The sequence below is a fragment of the Orcinus orca genome, chromosome 8 (genome assembly GCF_937001465.1).
Source record: "Orcinus orca chromosome 8, mOrcOrc1.1, whole genome shotgun sequence".
NCBI lineage: Eukaryota > Metazoa > Chordata > Mammalia > Artiodactyla > Delphinidae > Orcinus > Orcinus orca.
In genome coordinates, this window is record NC_064566.1 from 8430764 (window position 1) to 8450991 (window position 20228).

Here is a 20228-nt window from a genome sequence, read left to right on the forward strand (position 1 = left end):
CCGGACGCGCAGGCTCAGCGGCCATGGCTCACGGGCCTAGCCGCTCCGCGGCACGTGGGATCTTCCCGGACCGGGGCACGAATCTGTGTCCCCTGCATCGGCAGGCGGACTCTCAACCACTGCGCCACCAGGGAAGCCCCCAGGGATATGACATTTTTAAATGCTTCTTTACAATACAATACCCTTTTAACAATAACACTATGCTGAATCTGCACTGGTCAAAAAACTATAAAAAAAAGGAAGAATGACAAATCTATTTTCCTTAACAAACTCTCATACTCACTGAAACTGAAGCCTACTTAAACATTTTTAATTACAAAAATCCTCTTTATTTACCTCCATTTTACCTGAGCGTATATGTAATTTCTCCTAACAGGGATTAAAGTAATTTTTTAAACTATGACACTTATCTTTCTCAACATTCTATACATTAGGTATGTTGTGCTTAGGTTGTATTGTTACACTATTTAGGATATTAATTATTCCCTTTCTGTATGAAAAAAGTGACTATGAAGAATGTATTTTAGAAGATCTGAAATACAACAGAGAAAATACAATTATTTGTTCTATTTACACTATGATATTTTTACTGATTTATCTTCCAGAGTAAAATAAATGTAATACCTATTTGCCTAAATTATTGAATTTCTCATGAGGAAAAAAAGAACCCTTAGAAATATAAATCTGGTTGGGTTCCAGATGTCAAGGATCAATTTGTATGTTTGAGTTACTTTCTAACATTCACAAAATATCTTTTAATGTAAACAATTTTTTAAAATTTCAAAGGCCATGATTTGACCCAGAAGATATCCAAATTCACACAATGAGGCACATTATAAAAATGCTGGGGACTCTGAATGTTATCAGTCTGAATTAAAAGCAACAAATTATCTATCACGTTTCCTAAGAAGCAGGAACTCTGAAAAACATTTACTATGTTCATTTTATCCCATTATGGTTTTTTTATTTTATTTTATTTATTTATTTATGGCTGTGTTGGGTCTTCGTTACTGTGCGCGGGCTTTCTCTAGTTGCGGTGAGTGGGGGCCACTCTTCATCGCGGTGCGCAGGCCTCTCACTGTCGCAGCCTCTCTTGCTGTGGAGCACAAGCTCCAGACGCACAGGCTCAGTAGTTGTGGCTCACGGGCCTAGTTGCTCCGCAGCATGTGGGATCCTCCCAGACCAGGGCTCGAACCCGTGTCCCCTGCATTGGCAGGCAGATTCTCAACCACTGCGCCACCAGGGAAGCCCCCATTATGTTTTTATTCCTATAAGGTCAAAGTCTTCCTAACAAACCAGCACCCAGATTTCGCATTTCAGCTAGGACAATAAACTCTTTGCACAAGGCTTCTTAGACCTATCTACTGAGTTTAATTACCTTTTTTCAAATAATGCTTTTCCGTTGACCTATACTCGAGGAGGAGCACAACATCACAAATGAAACAGCACTTTATTATTAGTGCGAATCAAAGAAGCACACTCTCTCTTCCAGGTTCTTGGCAGTGCTTCCCCTACAAACACATAGTTAACAACTCTGATTGCCTTCCTCACTGGTTGACATTAAAAACAAACAAACAACCACCCCCAAAACACAACTTAATCTCTAGGAAAATAAGCCCTGCTTGCCAATAATTCAACCGACATGTTCAATGTTCCTAGGCAATCTGGAATTGGCCTACCTCTTGGGACGAATCTCAGGTAAGTTCACATTAAAGTATTCTAGCTAGGACACTGTTATTAGTTCAGTGGAAGCACACTTTAAAAGTTTTTCCAAACCTACTACCTATCCAAACCAGTTACATAACTGCAAATCTATAGGTCAAATGCATTCTGGAGGTGGTGTGTTTTCTGACCCACAATTCTATCTACTCCAAGTTCTGTGGGCAAGTTTTTAATTTTTAAGAAATACTCAAAACTACACCTAAAGCTTATGCTATGTTAAAGAGTCCACCTAGCCTCATTCTATTTTATTAAGCTTTACAGGAAATCCGTTAGAAACGGCTAAATAGAAAGCACTGGCTTGGATTTGGTTTTTATTTTAGGGGATTTGGGGGCAAAAGAAAACCTGTGCCTCGTATCCCCAGTTACAGCCTCTTTCTCAACATTTTTCTTTTATTAATGCACACACAAAAAATGACAGACTTGCCTTGTGAGGTCGAAAATAGAGATACAGGCTGAGAGGAAGAAACAAAGGAATCTGAAAGAAAATATACAGCGTGAGAATTTGACAACCTCACACAGGAATTTGAATTTTCCTTTTTTTTTTTTGGCCAAGCATCTTAATTTCACTGGGTTTAAGCAAGATGAGAAAACCCAAATCTATATTTCCAATTACTGTTTTCACTCACCTGGCAGCAAAACCTTATTTCATTTTCAAGATGCATTTCTAAAAGTTAATCAATTCAATTTTTTGGTCAAATATTCTTTCTCACCTGCAAAGGAAGAAAAGAGGAACCCCTAGCATTTTTAAACAAGTATAACCTCAAGAAAGATAATGCTCGCCTGCAACTTCATGTGGGAAAGGAAAAACGGGGATCTGAGTGCTAACTGATTTTGCTTGTAACCATTTTCAACTTCATTTTGAGGAGTCAGTCACGAATATGAGTACTAAACATTATAATTGGCAAATATGTAAAATTGACCCTGAACACTTTTTTTTTTTTTGCGGTACGCGGGCCTCTCACTGTTGTGGCCTCTCCCGTTGCGGAGCACAGGCTCCGGACGCTGCAGGCTCAGCGGCCATGGCTCACGGGCCCAGCCGTGAGCGGCATGTGGGATCTTCACAGACCGGGGCACGAACCCGCATCCCCTGCATCAGCAGGCAGACTCTCAACCACTGCGCCACCAGAAAACAGGACCAACATGAGAAATCTTCCATCTCTAAAATTATATTTCTCTAAATTTGGCAACACATATCAAAATTTTAAATGCATAAACTATCTCCACCACCTCCTGCACATATTCTTTAACTTGGCAGATATATTTGCATATATGTACAAATACATGTATATAAGGATATAGAGCACTGGTTATAAATACTAGGAATAATCTAAATGACCATCAATAGACGTCTACTTAGTTACATCCAAATAATGGAATACTTGCTGCTATGAAAAAGAATGAGGAACAGCTATATATGTTGATACATTAAATTAAAAACCAAAGTACTGGGCTTCCCTGGTGGCACAGTGGTTGAGAGTCCGCCTGCCGATGCAGGGGACGCGGGTTCATGCCCCGGTCCAGGAAGATCCCACATGCCGCGAAGCGGCTAGGCCCGTGAGCCATGGCCGCTGAGCCTGCGCGTCCGGAGCCTGTGCTCCGCAACGGGAGAGGCCACAACAGTGAGACGCCCGCGTACCGCAAAAAAAAAAAAAAACAAAAAAAAAAGTACTGGGGCTCCCCTGGTGGCGCAGTGGTCGAGAGTCCGCCTGCCGATGCAGGGGACACGGGTTCGTGCCCCGGTCCGGGAGGATCCCACATGCCGCGGAGAGACTGGGCCCGTGAGCCATAGCCGCTGAGCCTGCGCGTCCGGAGCCTGTGCTCCGCAATGGGAGAGGCCACAACAGTGAGAGGCCCGCGTACCGCAAAAAAAAAAAAAACAAAAAAAACAAAAAACAAAAAACACCAAAGTACTGAAGTGCATACAGTGTGCCTCCATTTGTTAACTGGCAAAAACAGGGACTTTGAGGTCTGGGGCAGGAGGGAGATTTGCTTTTCACTACAACCTTTGGCCTTAAAAGAAAAATAATCAAACAGAATATAAATTGCCATTGGTAAAATGGAAAAAAAATTAATAAAAACAGCATGTGAAAAACAAAACCCTCCAAAAGTGCCCCTAAATATACTGATCTTTACTTAACGCCTTTTTTCTTGCAATTATAAAAATGTTTTCACAAATATTAGAAATACACTTAAAATGAGGAGATTGCTTTAAAGGACTGGGCCATCACTATATCTGTAAGTACTAATCTAAATACAACACAGGGAATATAGCCTATATTTTATAGTAACTATAAATGGAGTATAACCTGTAAAAATTGTGAATCACTGCACCGTGCATCTGTAATGTACATAATATTGAACATCAACTATACTTCAGTTAAAAAAAGCAAACTATTGGGCTTCCCTGGTGGCACAGTGGTTGGGGGTCCGCCTGCCGATGCAGGGGACGCGGGTTCGTGCCCCGGTCCGGAGGGATCCCACGTGCTGCGGAGAGGCTGGGCCCGTGAGCCGTGGCCGCTGAGCCTGTGCGTCCGGAGCCTGTGCTCCACGGCAGGAGAGGCCGCAGCAGTGAGAGGCCCGCGTGCCGCAAAAAACAAACAAAAACAAAAACAAAACAAAAAAGCAAACTATTTAGTCAACAGACATGGAGCATGTTAACACCAAGGCAGAGTTTAGTGGACAAGAGGCAGTAATTCAGTAACTCAAAACCAGAATTTTAAAATTCACTACTTTTTAATTATCTTAAAATTAAGCATCACATTTACTCCTACAAATGAAAAACAATTCACCTTTCCTTGTTAAAGCAAGCATTTCTATCTATTTCTTTAATGTTTCCAGATGGGTTCATTTCTTTTCTTTTAAATTTATTTATTTATTTTTGGCTGCGTTGGGTCTTCATTGCTGTGCACGGGCTTTCTCTAGTTGCAGCAAGAGGGAGCTACTCTTTGTTATGGTGCACTGGCTTCTCACTGCAGTGGCTTCTCCTGTTGAAGAGCACGGGCTCTAGGCGCTCGGGCTTCAGTAGTTGTGGCACATGGGCTCTAGGACGCAGGCTCCGTAGTTGTGGCGCACGGGGCTTAGTTGCTCCGCGGCATGTGGGAATCTTCCCGGACCAGGGCTCAAACCCGTCTCCCCTGCATTGGCAGGTGGATTCTTAATCACTGAGCCACCAGGAAGGCCCCTAGATGGGTTCACTTCTGTATGCAATTATCTGCAACATTAAATCTCTGCCAACTGAACAAATCTGAAAATCCAAATGCTAAATAAGCCTGATGACAAAAAAGATCCTATGAACTTTTCATCTCCACCTGACACCCCTCCTAATGGAAAATTTCGACATACAAAGTTTTATGCAATAGCATCTATTTTGATACAGAACACAGATAACCAGTAATAGTTTGCAACAATATTGCATGAGGTCTTCTAACTTACACAACCATGTTGTACTCATATGCCATATTTATGCTACAGGCAACTGAACCCAAAAAAGGCAACCTTAATGCTCAAATACTATTAATTAAATCAAACATTATCTTCAAGTAGCTAGGTCTAGGCACTGTATTAGCACAGAGATGATGGTTGTGCACAAGCAACTGAAAAAGACAAACCAGCAAAACCGTATGCATTGTGGGAACGCAGCAGAGGCAGAAGAGATGTTTGTCAGGTGAACAAGACAGGGGAAGGCATTCTGGGGAGAAGGAACAACTGATCAGATTCCAAATGGCTTTAAATGTCATGCAATGAAATTTGGATATTATGTATATAATGAGGCATCACTGGAGGTAAGGGATTCACAATGTCACATGTATTTTAAAGAGAACTCTGGCAGCAGGGTAGAGTATGGACTTAAATGAAAAGCTACTACATAATCTTGGCAAGACATGAGGGCTTAACTAAGGCAGTGAGGATGGGAAAAAGGGGATAGATATGACAGAACAGAATGGCCTGGACTTGGTCATTGGATGTTGGAGACTGGAGAAGCAAAAATCAAAGGACTGAAGGACTACATGAAATGCCACTTGGTTGGGGAATGAAACAGAGGAGAAGGAATTCTTTATATTAATTTCCACTAAAAAATAAGTTGTCTAAGGCATATCAAAGAGGAAACTGTTTGCCAATATGAATAAGCTCAGGAGACTGTTAAGGGTTATAGATAAACATCTGGGACTTAACATCTGGGTGAGAACTGACACCACTGGAGTGAATGAATTTGTCCAGGGAGAATCAGAGAGCTGTTAACAATGGAATCTTGAGATACACTACCAATATTTAAAGAGGAGCAAGAAAGAACTATCAGTGAAGGAGACAGAAAGGAGTCAATGTGGGAGAAAATGGTGTCACTTGGAGAAAGCTTTAGGGAACGATTAACAGAGCCAAAAGCCAATGCGTGGGGCTTCCCTGGTGGCACAGTGGTTAAGAATCCACCTCCCAATTCAGGGGACATGGGTTCAAGCCCTGGTCCGGGAAGACCCCACATGCAGCGGAGCAACTAAGCCCATGTGCCACAACACTGAGCCTGCGCTCTAGAGCCCGTGCTCTGCAACAAGAGAAGCCACAACAATGAGAAGCCCGCATACCGCAACAGAGTAGTCCCCGCTTGCTGCAACTAGAGAAAGCTCATGCACAGCAACGAAGACCCAACGCGGCCAAAAATAAAAACAAATAAATAAATGAATATATTAAAAAAAAAAAAGCCGATGAGTGGTTAAGACTTTCAGATGGGTCACTGAAATTAAGTAATCAAGTAATTTAGCATTGATGACTCTATAGTTAGAGGGGTGGGGAGCGGGCCAGGCACTGAAGACTGAATGGAAGTTTAAAGTGTGTGAAGTATGATGATAAAGGGAAGGACTAAAAACTGGGCAGCAGCTAGAGGGAGAGGCAGAGTCAAGGGAAAGATTTTTAGGAATGGAAATGACAAGCGTATTTATATAGAGAAAGGAGCAAGTAGAAGGAAGAAGACTGAACATAAAAAGAAGCAATATTTGCAGGAACAAAGTCCAGGAAGCTGCTAGAAGGTAAGGGATAAAAAAGTACGAGTGGAACTGATGAAATCTAATTCCAATAAATAATCAGATTTATTTATAAATAAAATAATAAATCTGTGCATATATGTTTTATTTATTTATTTGGCTGTGTCGGGTCTTAGTTGTGGCATGCAGGCTCTTCCATTGTGGCGCATGGGTGTGGGCTTAGTTGCCCCGCGGCACGTGGGATCTTAGTTCCCCAACCAGGGTTCGAACCTGCATCCCCTGCATTGGAAGGCAGATTCTTAACCACTGGACCACAAGGGAAGTCCCATAAATCTGTGCAAATATGAAGTTATAAGATTGTTCATCACAAATATTAAGGAAATTTAATAAAAATCTATTAGGGACTGGTTAAATAGGTTTTGGTATATCCATACGATGGGATACTATTCATTAAAAACTGTATTGTAGGGCTTCCCTGGTGGCGCAGTGGTTGAGAGTCCGCCTGCCGATGCAGGGGACACGGGTTCATGCCCCGGTCTGGGAAGATCCCACATGCCGCGGAGCGGCTGGGCCCGTGAGCCATGGCCGCTGAGCCTGCGCGTCCGGAGCCTGTGCTCCGCAGCGGGAGGGGCCGCAGCAGTGAGAGGCCCGCGTACGGCAAAAAAAAAGAAAAAAATTATTGTTACAAAATGAAAGGACATAGTACCCACGGATGTTTAATTTTCTTTACGTTTTTGTTTCCTAAATTTTCTATTATGAACACACATTTTTCTTATACTTCCTAACACACACCTATGCTCCCCACCCACATGGAATGGGGTAGTTACTTAAAGGGAGAAAAAGGACACCTAAAATGGGATCTCTAGCAAGTCTTTCAATAAAACCATTTAGTGAATAATCTTATTAGTCTTCACACCACTGGATTTTCAATATTGATAATACTTTAAGCTGCAACAAACTGTCAAAACTAAAACTAAAAAAAAAAAAATCATACTCTCTTTGAAAACAGCTTCATTTCACTTACTGAGTCCCAGGTATCTGTGATAGACACTGAATTAAGTATTTATATACATTATAAATCAAATCCTTACAAAAACTGAAGCTTATAAGTGTCAGAATCAAGATTTAAACTTGAACTTTTCCTGAAAGCCTGTGCTTCTTCTCTCTCACTCTACCAGTCAGATCACCTGGGGAAAATATACTAAATAAATCTGACTGTTTGAATTTTCTAAACTGCAGTAAAAACAGCTTCAGTGAATTGTTTATTTTGGTGATATCTGTCCTTCAACACCAGCAGAATACAGACTATTTTTTAGAGAAGTAAGTTACTCTAGGAACAACTTTGTAGAATGACTTCTACAATTTAACGCCAAAGCTTTTTCCTTTGTGTTAGTTTCTATAGATTATTAAAGCATTTTCTAATACATAAGGAAAAATAAAGTATTTGAAATTTTATCTAAAACTAATATAATGAAAATGAGAAATTCATCAGTTCTTTTAAACATCTTTTCTCTCTAATATTAATATTCTCTCTAGGGACTTCCCTGGTGGTCCAGTGGCTAAGACTCCGCTCTCCCAATGCAGCAGGCCCGGGTTTGATCCCTGTTCAGGGAACTAGATCCCACATACCGCAACTAAGAGTTCGCGTGCCGCAACTAAGAGTTCGCGTGCTGCAACTAAAGATCCCACAGGCTGCAACTTAAAGATCCCATGTGCCGCCAACTAAGACCCAGTGCAGCCAAATAAATAAATAAGTAAAATTTTAAAATTCTCTCTAATATCAAAACAAATGATTTTTATCATTTAGTTTTCCTTTTTGCTTTATAGCTGGGCCACAAAAAGATGTCAATCTTTCCACTCTTTCTCATGACCACAATTCTTGATGTCAACTCATGATCTCAGTAAAAACTGCTAAACGGAGCCAATTACTGCCCTCTCCCCCATCAGAGCTCCAGGAATAGGCAGACTGATTTTTCTCCCAAAACTTAATGTCATTTTTTTCTTTTTCTTACCTTTTTGTGCTGGCTAGGACCTCCACTGCATTACTCGGACCTGCCTGCCTCTTCCAAAATAATTTCTATTTCATGATTAAGTCTTTCTCTCTCTCTCTTTTTGAAAAAAAATTATTTTAGAATAATTTTAGATTTACAGAAAAGGCAAAAAGATTGCAGAGTGTTGCTTTATATCCAGCACTGTTTCCGCCATTAACATGTTACATTAGTATTGTGGTACATTTGTCAGAGTTAATGAACTAATGTTGATACACTACTAATAAGTAAAGCCCACACTTCGTTGTGATTTCATTAATTTTTCCCTAATGCCCCCTTCATGTTCTAAGATCCCATCCAGGATACCACGTCACATTTTGTCATCATGTCTCTGGAGCCTCCTGTGGGCTACGACAATTTCTCAGACTTTCCTTACTTTTGATGATCTGGACAATTTTGAGCAGTGCTGCTCAGATATTTTACAGAATGCCCCTCAATTTGGATTTGTCTGATGTTTTTCTCATGGTTAGACTGGAGTTATGAGTTTTAGGGAGGTAATCCTCCACTGAGATGAAGGGCCATCCTTGTCATACCATATCAACGGTTCATACTATCAATGTGACTTACCACTGATGATATTAACCTTGATCCCCTGGCTGAGGTAGAGTTTGCCAAGTTTCTCCATGGTAGTACTTCTCCCCACCCTTCTACACTGTGCCCTTTGGAAGCAAGTTACTAAGCACTTTCCAAACTTAAGGCATGGGGAGAATCTACATAAACTGGCAGGCTAATTTTTAATTTACTAGAGCTAATATAACTACGGCAAATAGACCAATTAGTAATGTTTTGGTCCTCTGGAACCAATAAACCTAGATAAGATCTAATATCTAGTTAAATAAATTCAATTTATTTGCTATTGGAAATAAATTCCAACCTGACTGGAAGCACCTTACGGCTAAGGGCCACCTTACATGTCCCTGTATCTTTCATAAGGCACAGAATATGATGGTCAGCATATAGTAGAAGGCACAGAATATGGAGGCCTGAACGTTATAGAGCCTTAATGAATGTTTGGTGAAAACTAAATAGTAAAAGTTTAAATTGTTATTTCAAAAACAGGCTTTGAGTACCTACTGGATATTAGTCCTACTAATGTAGTAATGTAGTTCCCTCTGGTATAAGTCAAGATGCTCACTCTGTTACAACACTAAAAAGAGTTGGAAAGCTTTCTTTGTACGTTTGTGGAGTAAATGCATATGCAATCTAAGAGGAAAAATAAGCAGAACTCTTGTCGCACAAGAAACATTAGAAAGCCTGACAGAAAGAAACAAATTGGACTGTATAAACAGTAAATTGGTTACAAATATTTTAATAACCCAACTTCTAAAGTAGTGCTACATTTACTGTTGTTAGGAATATCTTACCCTTCTCCAAATAATGTTTGAAACGTATCAGATCAAAATCTCAGATTCTGTTAGGAGTAAGATGGAAATCAAACTTATTCTAACATATTTTAAAATTCTGACACATCAGACTAGCCTACCATTGAGTCCTTATTGGAAGTGAGTCTCTTTCTAATACACAAAATGTGGCATTCAAGTGGTTATAATTTTATGGATTAAAGCCATTAGTGGACTTAATACCTAAAGTCCAGAAGTAAGGACAGTAACGTACGATATATTTGGATATAGTTTTATGCGCTTACATGAAAATTCTCTCCTCAGCACCTAAATGAATATATCAATTTCCATATGTGTAAGTTTTTGCAATGCTTATAATTTGACTTTTAAAAACTAAATTTTCTTTACCTGAGGTTTATGAGTAGATTTCATAGTAGTTCATGAATCTGTGAAAGTTCACGCAATACTTCATTTATATGCATATTTTTCTGGGAATAGGGTTTCTCCAACTATCTAGCCATTCCATAAATTTACTGAACATCTATTATGAGCCCAGGATTAGTTTTAGTTGCTGGACAAAAACAATAAGGTCTCTGCTCGCTTTCAAAAACATCTGAGGGTCTGCTTTGTGCCAGGTTCTGTTCAGGCATTAGAGATAGAGCAGTGAATAAAGCAGCAAAAATCTCCACTCTGATGGAACTTATATTCTACCGTGGCAGACAGACAATATACAAAATAAATAAGTCAAATACTGTAAGATAGATTATGACAAGTGGTAAGAAAAATAAAGCAGGAAAGGCCTATAAGGTGTTTTTTCTCTTGTGCAAGTTAGATCAGGTGGCCAGGAAAAGACCTAAAGGAGGTGAGAGAGTGAAGAGCTGCGAGAATGTATGAGGGAAGAGCATTCTAGGTACAGTGAACAGCAAATAAGACTGCGGTAGAGAGCTACTCCTGGTGTGAAGAACAGCAAGATCAGTGTGGCTAAAGCTGGGTGAGCAAGGGGGAGGCTGGGACCAGATATTATAGGGCTTCATAAGCCTTCGAAGGACTTCAGCATTTAATCTGAGTGGGATCAGAAGCTACTGGAGCATTTGCCAATGAGTGAAATAATCTGACTTACATTTTTCGCAGGCTTACACCAGCGGCTGTGCAGAGAAAAGACTGAAGAGAGCCAAGGGAGAAAGTCTGGAGACCACTTAGGAGGCAACTGCAGTGATCCAGGAGAGCTATGATAACAGCCTGGACCAGGGTAGTAGCAATGGAACTTGAGAAAACTAGTAGTCACTGAATATATTCTGAAGGTAGAATCAACAGGATTTGCTAATTGTTGTATGAAGGAAAGGGAGGAATCAAGGGCATTTAAAATGAGGAAGAGGGCTTCCCTGGTGGTGCAGTGGTTAAGAATCCGCCTGCCAATGCAGGGGACACGGGTTCGAGCCCTGGTCCGGGAAGATCCCACATGCCGCGGAGCAACTAAGTCCTTGCGCCACAACTACCGAGCCTGTGCTCTAAAGCCTGCGAGCCACAACTACTGAGCCCGTGTGCCACAACTACTGAAGCCCACGTGCCTAGTGCCTAGAGCTCCGCATGAGAGAACCCACTGCAATGCGGAGCCCGCACACCGCAACGAAGAGTAGCCCCTGCTCACCACAGCTAGAGAAAGCCCGCACACAGCAAAGAAGATCCAACGCAGCCAAAAATAAATAAATAAATTTAGAAAAAATAAAATAAAATGAGGAAGAGAAGTAACCACTGGATTTAACAATGTGGAAAATAACTGGTGAACTTGACAAGAGATGTTTCTGTAGAACGGTGGAGCAAAAAGGCACCCGGCTTAGGAACCATGGGACCAGAAGTGACGGTTTCTAAGTTAACTGGACTCAGTAAACCAATAACTGAATTCAAGAGAGTGACTGAACCGTTTTTATCGCATGTTGTTTCAAATTTCAAAGAGAGGCAGTGTACATATTTGAAAGAACTGAGTTGGTCCTCTATCCCTGTTTTATCCTATCTTCAACTTCACGGACACAAACCTTCGGGCATATCACTTAATTTCTGATTCCTCATCTGTAAAGTGAGATTTATTTCACTACCCACCTCACAGATAAAAAATGTAAGTCTTTCTCCTATTGAATACAGCCTCTTAGAGAGATGTTGTACGCACAGCACCTAACAAAGAGCTTTAATGTATGCGCAAACATTTGTTGAATTAAGTTAATGTATGGGCACAAATCAAACCATAAAGCAATACACAAAGATAAGATATAAAAAATCAAATATTTCCACCTTTATGTAAGAAGAAGACAATGCTCACTGCTGAAATGCCTTCAGGTGGCTCTGTATTAGTTTTGCTAAAAATGTTTTTCAGAATACCCTTCAATAGACCCTCAAGGGCAAACTGCCAGTGAGGAACAAGTCAAACAGCTCCTTCTGCCACCCCCCCAACCCGCCTCCCCACTAGGTTATGATGATGTGCTTACAGGCAAAACTCAACCAGTAGATTGGAAAAAACAGATACGTAGATTGGAAAAAACAGATACGAATATTTCTTTGAAATTTAAAGAGACCATCACAAGAGGAGGCTAATTGGTAACAATTACCACCACCACCCCAAAACGTAAAACAGAAATGCAAATCCTATACAGTATTTAAAGGGATTCTCTCTGGGAATTCCCTGGCGGTCCAGTGGTTAGGACTCGGCGCTTTCACTGCCGTGGCCCGGGTTCAGTCCCTTGTCGGGGAACTAAGATCCCACAAGCCATGCAGTGCAGCCTCCCCCGACCCCGTCAAAAAAATAAATAAATAAATAAACAGATTCTCTCTGAAATTGCAGTATTACAGAGTAACATGTCATACTCTAATAACAGATGTTACTAGTCAGATATGCAGTAAAAGACTTCAATGATGTAATCGCAAGCAATACTGATTACAGCTAAACTTATGTAGCATACGTACTTTTTCAAAACACCTATAACATACCCGATGATCCAAATTATTTCTAGAATAGTTGTTATGAATAAACAGAATAAAAGCTGTCAGTCTCCTGCACAACTCCTGATACGAACATAATACCGACTTGGTAGTTTTTATTTTAAACGTTTTATTATGAAATTTATATATTTTTCACAAGTCTGTACAGTTTAGGAGGCAGTTATAAATTCATCATTAACAATAAAGTTGAACACAAACTATAAGCTAGGTACACGCAACAAATATGCATAGCTAACCATTTATTTGGAGCTTTTGTTAATTCTGCTCAGAATTACAAAAGTGGTAAATTCTAGGTTTATGGCTAGTCTAAAGAGAAGCGCCCTTCTAAAGAACAAACAACCTCTTGGCTCACACAAAACTGGAAACCTTAACTTTCCCCTAGCCCTTCAAAGGCACAGCACCAATTCCTTCACTACCAAGCTTTGTTTACAAACGTTTGTAACCTGCACAGGATTAAACAGGTGCCTCCTATATCAGGACCAGTATATAATTTCCTCGCCACAGAATACAATAAAAGCAATAGTATGAGTTTTATTTTGTTTTCAGACCATCACTAAAATAATAAAAATAAAAACACTGATGCTCTTACCAGCTACTACATAAACAATTCCCAAGAGATTTCAATTTAAGGAAGGTGTAAGTGTTAAATATATGTAGACTGGTTTGTTTGATCATAGTCGTTAAACTATTTGTGAATTGACTCTAAAAGAAAACAGCATTAAAAGAAATCTTCTATTCCTGGGGAATAAAAACCACCTTAGTCAACAGGCATTTGTGAACCATATTGACATGACCATTCATTCTTGCTGTCTCCTGTACTCTTGCTTCCACTGATAGGAGTTTCACAATGTATCATGACTATACTTAATGGTCAGAATGCTGCAGAAAGTATTTAAGCATACTGATGCCAAGCGATCTATGAAACATCCTGGCTCCCCCTCAACTTCTTTAACAGATCAGGTGAGTGAAAGGAGTGGCAGCTCTTATTAGTATGAGGGGTCAAAAGCTGAAACAACTGACTCGCTTTTAGAAAGCAGAAAAAGATATAAGAGCATCCTTTACTGGGAGGAAGATTAAATGATTTCTCACTTGTAATTCAACAGTTTTTTGTATCTATGTGTTTCAAACCTGTAAATAGATGTATCAAGCAAGTACTAGGTATCGTTATTCAATCAAAGTTAGGATCTAAGGGCAGCAAAGCAAATTTGTCTAGGTCACGTTCCTGAGGCTTAGGATGTACACAAGGTCATACAATTAATGAGAGAGACGGGATTGAAATCTAGGTGTCTCTGGGGCTCAAGTCTGTGTGTTTATCACCATGTTATACTGTCACTGCTAATGGGACATGAATACAATACAGATGTCAGCGTTGAACGGGTGGTCAGAGTTCTTTTTTACTTAAGAGTTAAGACTGAAAATACAAGTTACATAATCATATGATTGATTGACGTGTTAGAACAAAGCGTAAAAAGGATGCCTTAAAAAGTACACAGAACAACTTAGTTTCATGAGTGAAAAAGAAGTATTTAAAGCATTAAAATATTTTTTAGTTGTCCAAGCTGTTTTTGCTTTAATCTAACTTCCACAAACAGACACAAGAAATGTAGCTTTATTTTGGCACCATGATTTACAGAGCAGTAATAAAGAATAGTCTCTAGCAAGTTATAGAATTTCAAAGGCTATAGACAACAAGCTATTAAAGCACTTTTAAACATCAGACAATAGACAGGTATCTATACTTGATGTCTAATAAGGCAACCCTCATCCTGAAAAGAGCACTAATTATTTCCGTATTTTCTACCTCAACCTCAAATTTCTGCCTTTGAAATCCTCACTTTCCTTCAAAGGCAGAAATCTGGGAAGCCAATCCTGGCCCCGACCTTCTCCAAGCGTACATCACTGCCAGCTGCACTAACACCCGATGCACTGGAAGAGAGAGTGCTATTGCTGATCACCTTTAGGTAGGAACTAAATTTCTAAAATTTGGACAGGTCAGTCAAGACACAATTGTCTCCTGCAGGCACCAAGTGACCACTTTCTCTTCTTTTTTTTATTTTTTGAAAGTCTCTAAAACCAAGAGGAGCTTGGTGAATGAAAGTGAAGCTAAAGGTTGACATCAACACTTACAGATTTTTAAAACAAGGTAAATTTTTTAAGAATCCTTTTTTTTTTTTTTTTTTTTGCGGTACGCGGGCATCTCACTGTTGTGGCCTCTCCCGTTGCGGAGCACAGGCTCCGGACGCGCAGGCTCAGCAGCCATGGCTCACGGGCCCAGCCGCTCTGCGGCATATGGGATCTTCCCGGACCAGGGCACGAACCCGTGTCCCCTGCATCGGCAGGCGGACTCTCAACTACTGCGCCACCAGGGAAGCCCAAGAATCCATTTTAAATGAGTCAAATTTTGGAATAACAGACTTCATCTTATTTTCATGGTGCAAAAGCTTGAGACATTTCCTCAGAGATGGAGAAAGCATTCTGTAAGGAGGAAGAGCTTCTGCAATGAAATGATGACTATACACTGCAGTGTCTTAAGCTAAACTTTTCCAGTACTGACCTGACAAATGAGGATCTTGCACTGAACCCACTAAAACTGTATTAATGATTTTTACACAATATTAATACACATTTGCAATGGGTAAGACTTTAAGGTGGAGAGAGTATCTAATTTATTTTTCAACTGTATCAAAAATTTAAAACCAAGAGAAATCAAAAGGTATGCACAAAAGGGCCAAAAACCAAACAGTAACCAATGACAAGTGATTAGAGCCAAAACACCAAGTTGCTAAATATATAAGGAAGCTGCTGTTCATCTGGACCTTTGCCCAGAACACAAAAATTTGGAGGAGAAGCAGTGGTAGTTTAAAGGGGACAAGGGTTCTAAATTTGCTTGCTTCGTTCATTTATCTGGACATGTAATCTTGGCCTTGCAGAAGCTTCCTCTGATACTGTTTCTACTGAAATGGCCATAACCACACTGGAAAATCCAAATGAGTACCAAAGCTCTTACGTGGAAATCCACTGTTCGAAAAACACGTAGAGAATATATTTAGGGCTAAGATCAGTTTTGTTCTTTAGAACAATCAACCCAAGATTCTGGCAAAGGAGACGTTGAAGCATTTTAAAACGTCTCAAAATCCTTTAAGGTAACTAAATAAACAGCAAAATTATCTGTACTCTGCCAAGCTTATGGCCCTTCTTTTGACAAAATGCTTTTTTTTTTCTTTTTCTTGGAAGACTGAGTTCCTTTAAGAATCACCACCTGCTCATGGTGCTTTTTTTTTTCCCCCCTCAAGAAGGCATCTGCACTGCAGATCTCTGCACGAGGGGAGCTTGCCAGCCAGCTCCCACCACCAGGCAGACGCGTTATACAATGGAAACTGAAAGCGGCCTGCAGCTTCCCTCCTAGTCTTTCACAGAGATGGGAGGAGAAGGGGGTTCAACCAGCCCCTGCTTTGTCTGACTTTTCTCCCCCTCCCCCCTGTCTGCGGGAAACACCCCCTTTTGTTATATTTCGATCAATAATAGCCGACAAAAAGCATGAAATTAAAATATGTTGATGGCTTGGCATGACTCTACCTATTATCCTCTAGAATATAAGCAGCTACCCTCGTGTCCCCACCCCCACGCCGCACCAGTGAAGAGCAGGCTGTGTTGCAGATGCAGCCACGGATCCATCTTGGACCATCAGCAGCTCCCTCCCAAATCTTCCCTGGGCTATTCTCATCACGCCTCCTTCTACCTCGGAGCCTCAGAAAAATCGGGCATTCGGTGTCTGGCCACAAAAAATTAACAGCAGATGAAAACAGTATAGAAAACGGCCTCAGTGTTTCCATTAAACTTCCTCATCTTTCCTACGGGCAACCAAAAAAACCCATGATTTTTGGAAGACTACGAATGGCTGATTATGTCAACACCTGTTTGCAAAACCTGCAATGCAACCCAACCCTTTCACCACCATCCCCTCAAAATCGTAAGGAGTCATTTCTCCTACCACCAACCTGCCCCAATCCGCTCAATCTCTCTAATCCTCCACTAAATCACCCTGGTTCAGAGGACGGCTCCCCCCGAACCCGTGTCTTTTCCCACCTGCCCAGTCTCGGCGTTAACGCCCACTCTCCAGAGTATCTCCCCTCCCCCAACCTGTTTTCCTCACACCCCGTTATTCCCTCACCGCCTGCGAGACCTGACGCTCCCCTCCCCCTTACCCCATTTTCCAGACGCTCCTTCCCGGGGGCTGAAGCCTCCAGTACGCAAGAGTGACTTGCAGTCCCTGACCCCGAAGGTACCCCCCTCCCGAGGTCGGCGTCCCCCGGCGCGCCTCACCAGCACAGGAGGAGCCGCAGCTCTTCGTCCCCAGGGCGGGGCAGGCTCCCGGGCTCCCGCCGCCGCCACCGGGCGCAGAGGACTCGGCCACGGAGGATGACGAGGAGACGGATGGGGACTGAGTGGCCGCCGACGGCTCCGCCATGGCTGCGCAAGCAAAGGCGGGAGAGGGGTGAATAGCGATGTGGGACGGGAGAGAGGGAGGGAAAAGAAAATAATAGGGCGGCTGGCTCTCCGAAGTCGCCTCGCCTCTCCTTGCTCCGAGGACAGAGTCCGACAGACAGACTGCCTTAGCCGAGCGCCGCGAGAGGGCGGAAGCGCGAGCGCGCAGGCGCACAAAGGGCCCTCGGGCTGGTGGCGCGGGCGGGAGGCGGTCAAGTTGAGGCGCCCAGTGACGCAGGGCGCAGGCGCAAGAACTGTCCCTCCGCGCTCTAACAGGGAAGGAGGGGCAAAACTGGCTTCGCCCAGCGCCCGGGCCAGTGGCTGGGGTGGGCCGTGCCCCGCGGGGACCAGGCGCAAGGGGCGTGGCCAAGCATCAAGCCCCGCCCACCACTGCGGCCGAAGTGGGAGGGGGGCCTGCGGCTTACTGTTGCTTCACGGCTCGTTTTGTGAATGTTTTAGCGTAGGCTAATTATGTGTCTTAACGATAGGAGTTTCTTTTTGCTTCCGTTAGTGGAGAATATCTTTCCCACAGATTCCAGAGCCGATGTCTTTTGTCTGATGCGTTCCCGCTCTTAACTCCAATGGTGAAAACCACAGTTTTCTGCAGGCCCGCTCTGCAAGGTGCTTTATGAATTTTTCTGGATGTGTCGTAACATCTCATCACCATGAGGCAGAGATGGCACGATCTCCCATTTGGTAGGTGGAGAAAGACGCTGTACAGAGTGAAAAACTATTACTTATTCCAATCACACTGCAATGCAGCCGCAGAACCTGCTTCATGTTCTTATCTCGTTACTGCTCCGAAAGAGGTATCCACCTTGGGTCTCAAGGTTGTCCTTTCCTCTAAATAGAGAGGACACATTCTGAATGAAAAAAACGCTGAGCTAATGAAAAAGGAAGAGCCAGGAGATAACATCCTGGCTGTGGTTATGGGGGATGGTAAAATGAGGTACTAAAAATTGAGAATATGGCACAAAAGACACGTAATTGAATTTTATTCGTAGCCTAAAAGAGGTCCTTAGTGAAAACTGTATTTGAAACCAGATATCTAGCTTATACTGGATTTTGTTCACTTTTTGGCTTCTCTTTGGTCGGCTTGCAAAATTCAAAGCCTTCTCCCTACGTCTGGTCAAGTGATTAGAAATGTGCCTGATTCTTTTAAAAACGGAAATGTAGACTGGAAGTAATAAAGATGAAGACTGTAGGCTTTGTGATTGCTAAAGCAGCAATTGATGACCAGAAGGGCAATTGCAGGATCAGCAGATCCTGTAAAGATGCAACCTCCTGAAGGGGGAGGTAGCCAGCCAAGCAGCCACAGAGAGGAAAAGTGATCTGACCAGAGGAAATCTTCTAGAACAGTCAGTGGACTACCTCTGTCCTTGACAGTTTTTAAGGTCAGGTAAAGCCCAGACAGGAAAAAAAACTCCTGGCCATTGAAACACTCTGAAAAAAGGCACAGAGAATATTTCCCAAAATAACTTTGTGGCAAATATCTAACTCTGGCACTTAACAGCATCAGATGACACTGCAGCAACCTGTCCCTTAGATGACAAAGAGAAATGCAATCCAATCTGATAACCAAGCCAGTTATCTACCCATTCTGATAAATGCATAAATTTAAAAAATTTACATTATTAGGTGCTGGATAAGGAAATGAATGAGGCTGGTCCCTAACTCTGACAGCAATTGCTAGGATCTGCAGACCCTGGCTGGAAAGGAATCCTGTTTCCATATCTAAAAAGAGAGAAAAGAAGATAAACATCAAGACATTGATGTGGTCTTGGTGGTCTCTTCAAACCCTTCAGATTTTTTACATAAGAGGCCTTTATGCTATATCCAATTCTTGAAGCTGCCTTTCCTTCCTGCTCTCATTTGCTGTACCAGTAAATTTCCCTGAGACTGACTCTTGCTTGGGATGTTATTTGTATACATGGTTTGTTCCACAGATGTTTACTGGTTACTTGCTGTGTGTATGATGGTATCCTGGGAAATTTGGAGGGATCCAAAAAATATGTTTGTCCTGAGCTTACAAGCTAGTTGGGGCTTAGAACATACTCACATAAAGTTTAAAAAATACAAATTAAATAACAACCAAAAACAACCCCCAAACAACACAAAATTATAATGCTATGATTAGATGACAAGTGAATTGTATGAATTTAAGAGTATAGGGAATGACTATGGAGTTATAGTGACTTGGGGAGGTTTTATGAAGAAGCGAACTCAGGAGTTTGGAGTGGTAAGGAGGTCATTAAAGGCAAGGGAGAATGGTGTGAAGCAAATGCATGGGCTGTTTTTGAGCAAGTATACAATAACACCTCCTTCTGGGCAGACCAATCACAAAAAAGCACCCCTTGCTCCCAGCCCAGCCCATGATGCATGTCACTGCTGGCTTGACTAGCAGAACTTGGCCTAGATTTGATCCCATCTTGCCCCTCCCCTCCACAGGCTGCATTAGTGCAACACAACACAACACAGCCTTCTGTGGTGGCTGGAGGCCTGGAAGTGTGAGATGTTTTGGGTACGGTTAGCCCAGGTTGGCTAGAGCCAAGGGCTTGAATTAGAACAAGAGGGAGATAAAATGGGGAAGATGGGTTGGGGCCAGAGTGTGGAGAAGCAGTAACAGAGCCTTAAAGAATTGAGGGTTCATCTTAAGGCTAATGGGGATT

At 41.9% G+C, this 20228-nt stretch overlaps 1 protein-coding gene across 3 annotated transcripts in view; it reads right to left on the reverse strand.

The window, feature by feature from the left end:
• The window catches only part of RTN3 (reticulon 3), a 61451-nt gene extending 43633 nt beyond the window's left edge, over window positions 1–17818 (reverse strand). Inside the window, exons 1-2 of one of the 3 annotated variants that reach the window (XM_004264255.4) lie at window positions 17398–17818; window positions 2147–2197 (exon numbers count right to left, since the gene is read on the reverse strand). In XM_004264255.4, coding sequence (XP_004264303.1) covers window positions 2147–2197; window positions 17398–17542 — 196 coding nt within the window. In that variant the 5' untranslated portion in view covers window positions 17543–17818. The remainder of the gene's footprint in view (window positions 1–2146; window positions 2198–17397) is intronic. The other 2 variants (XM_049713510.1, XM_033415112.1) reach the window with 2 other exon arrangements.
• Window positions 17819–20228: the final 2410 nt, after the last annotated feature.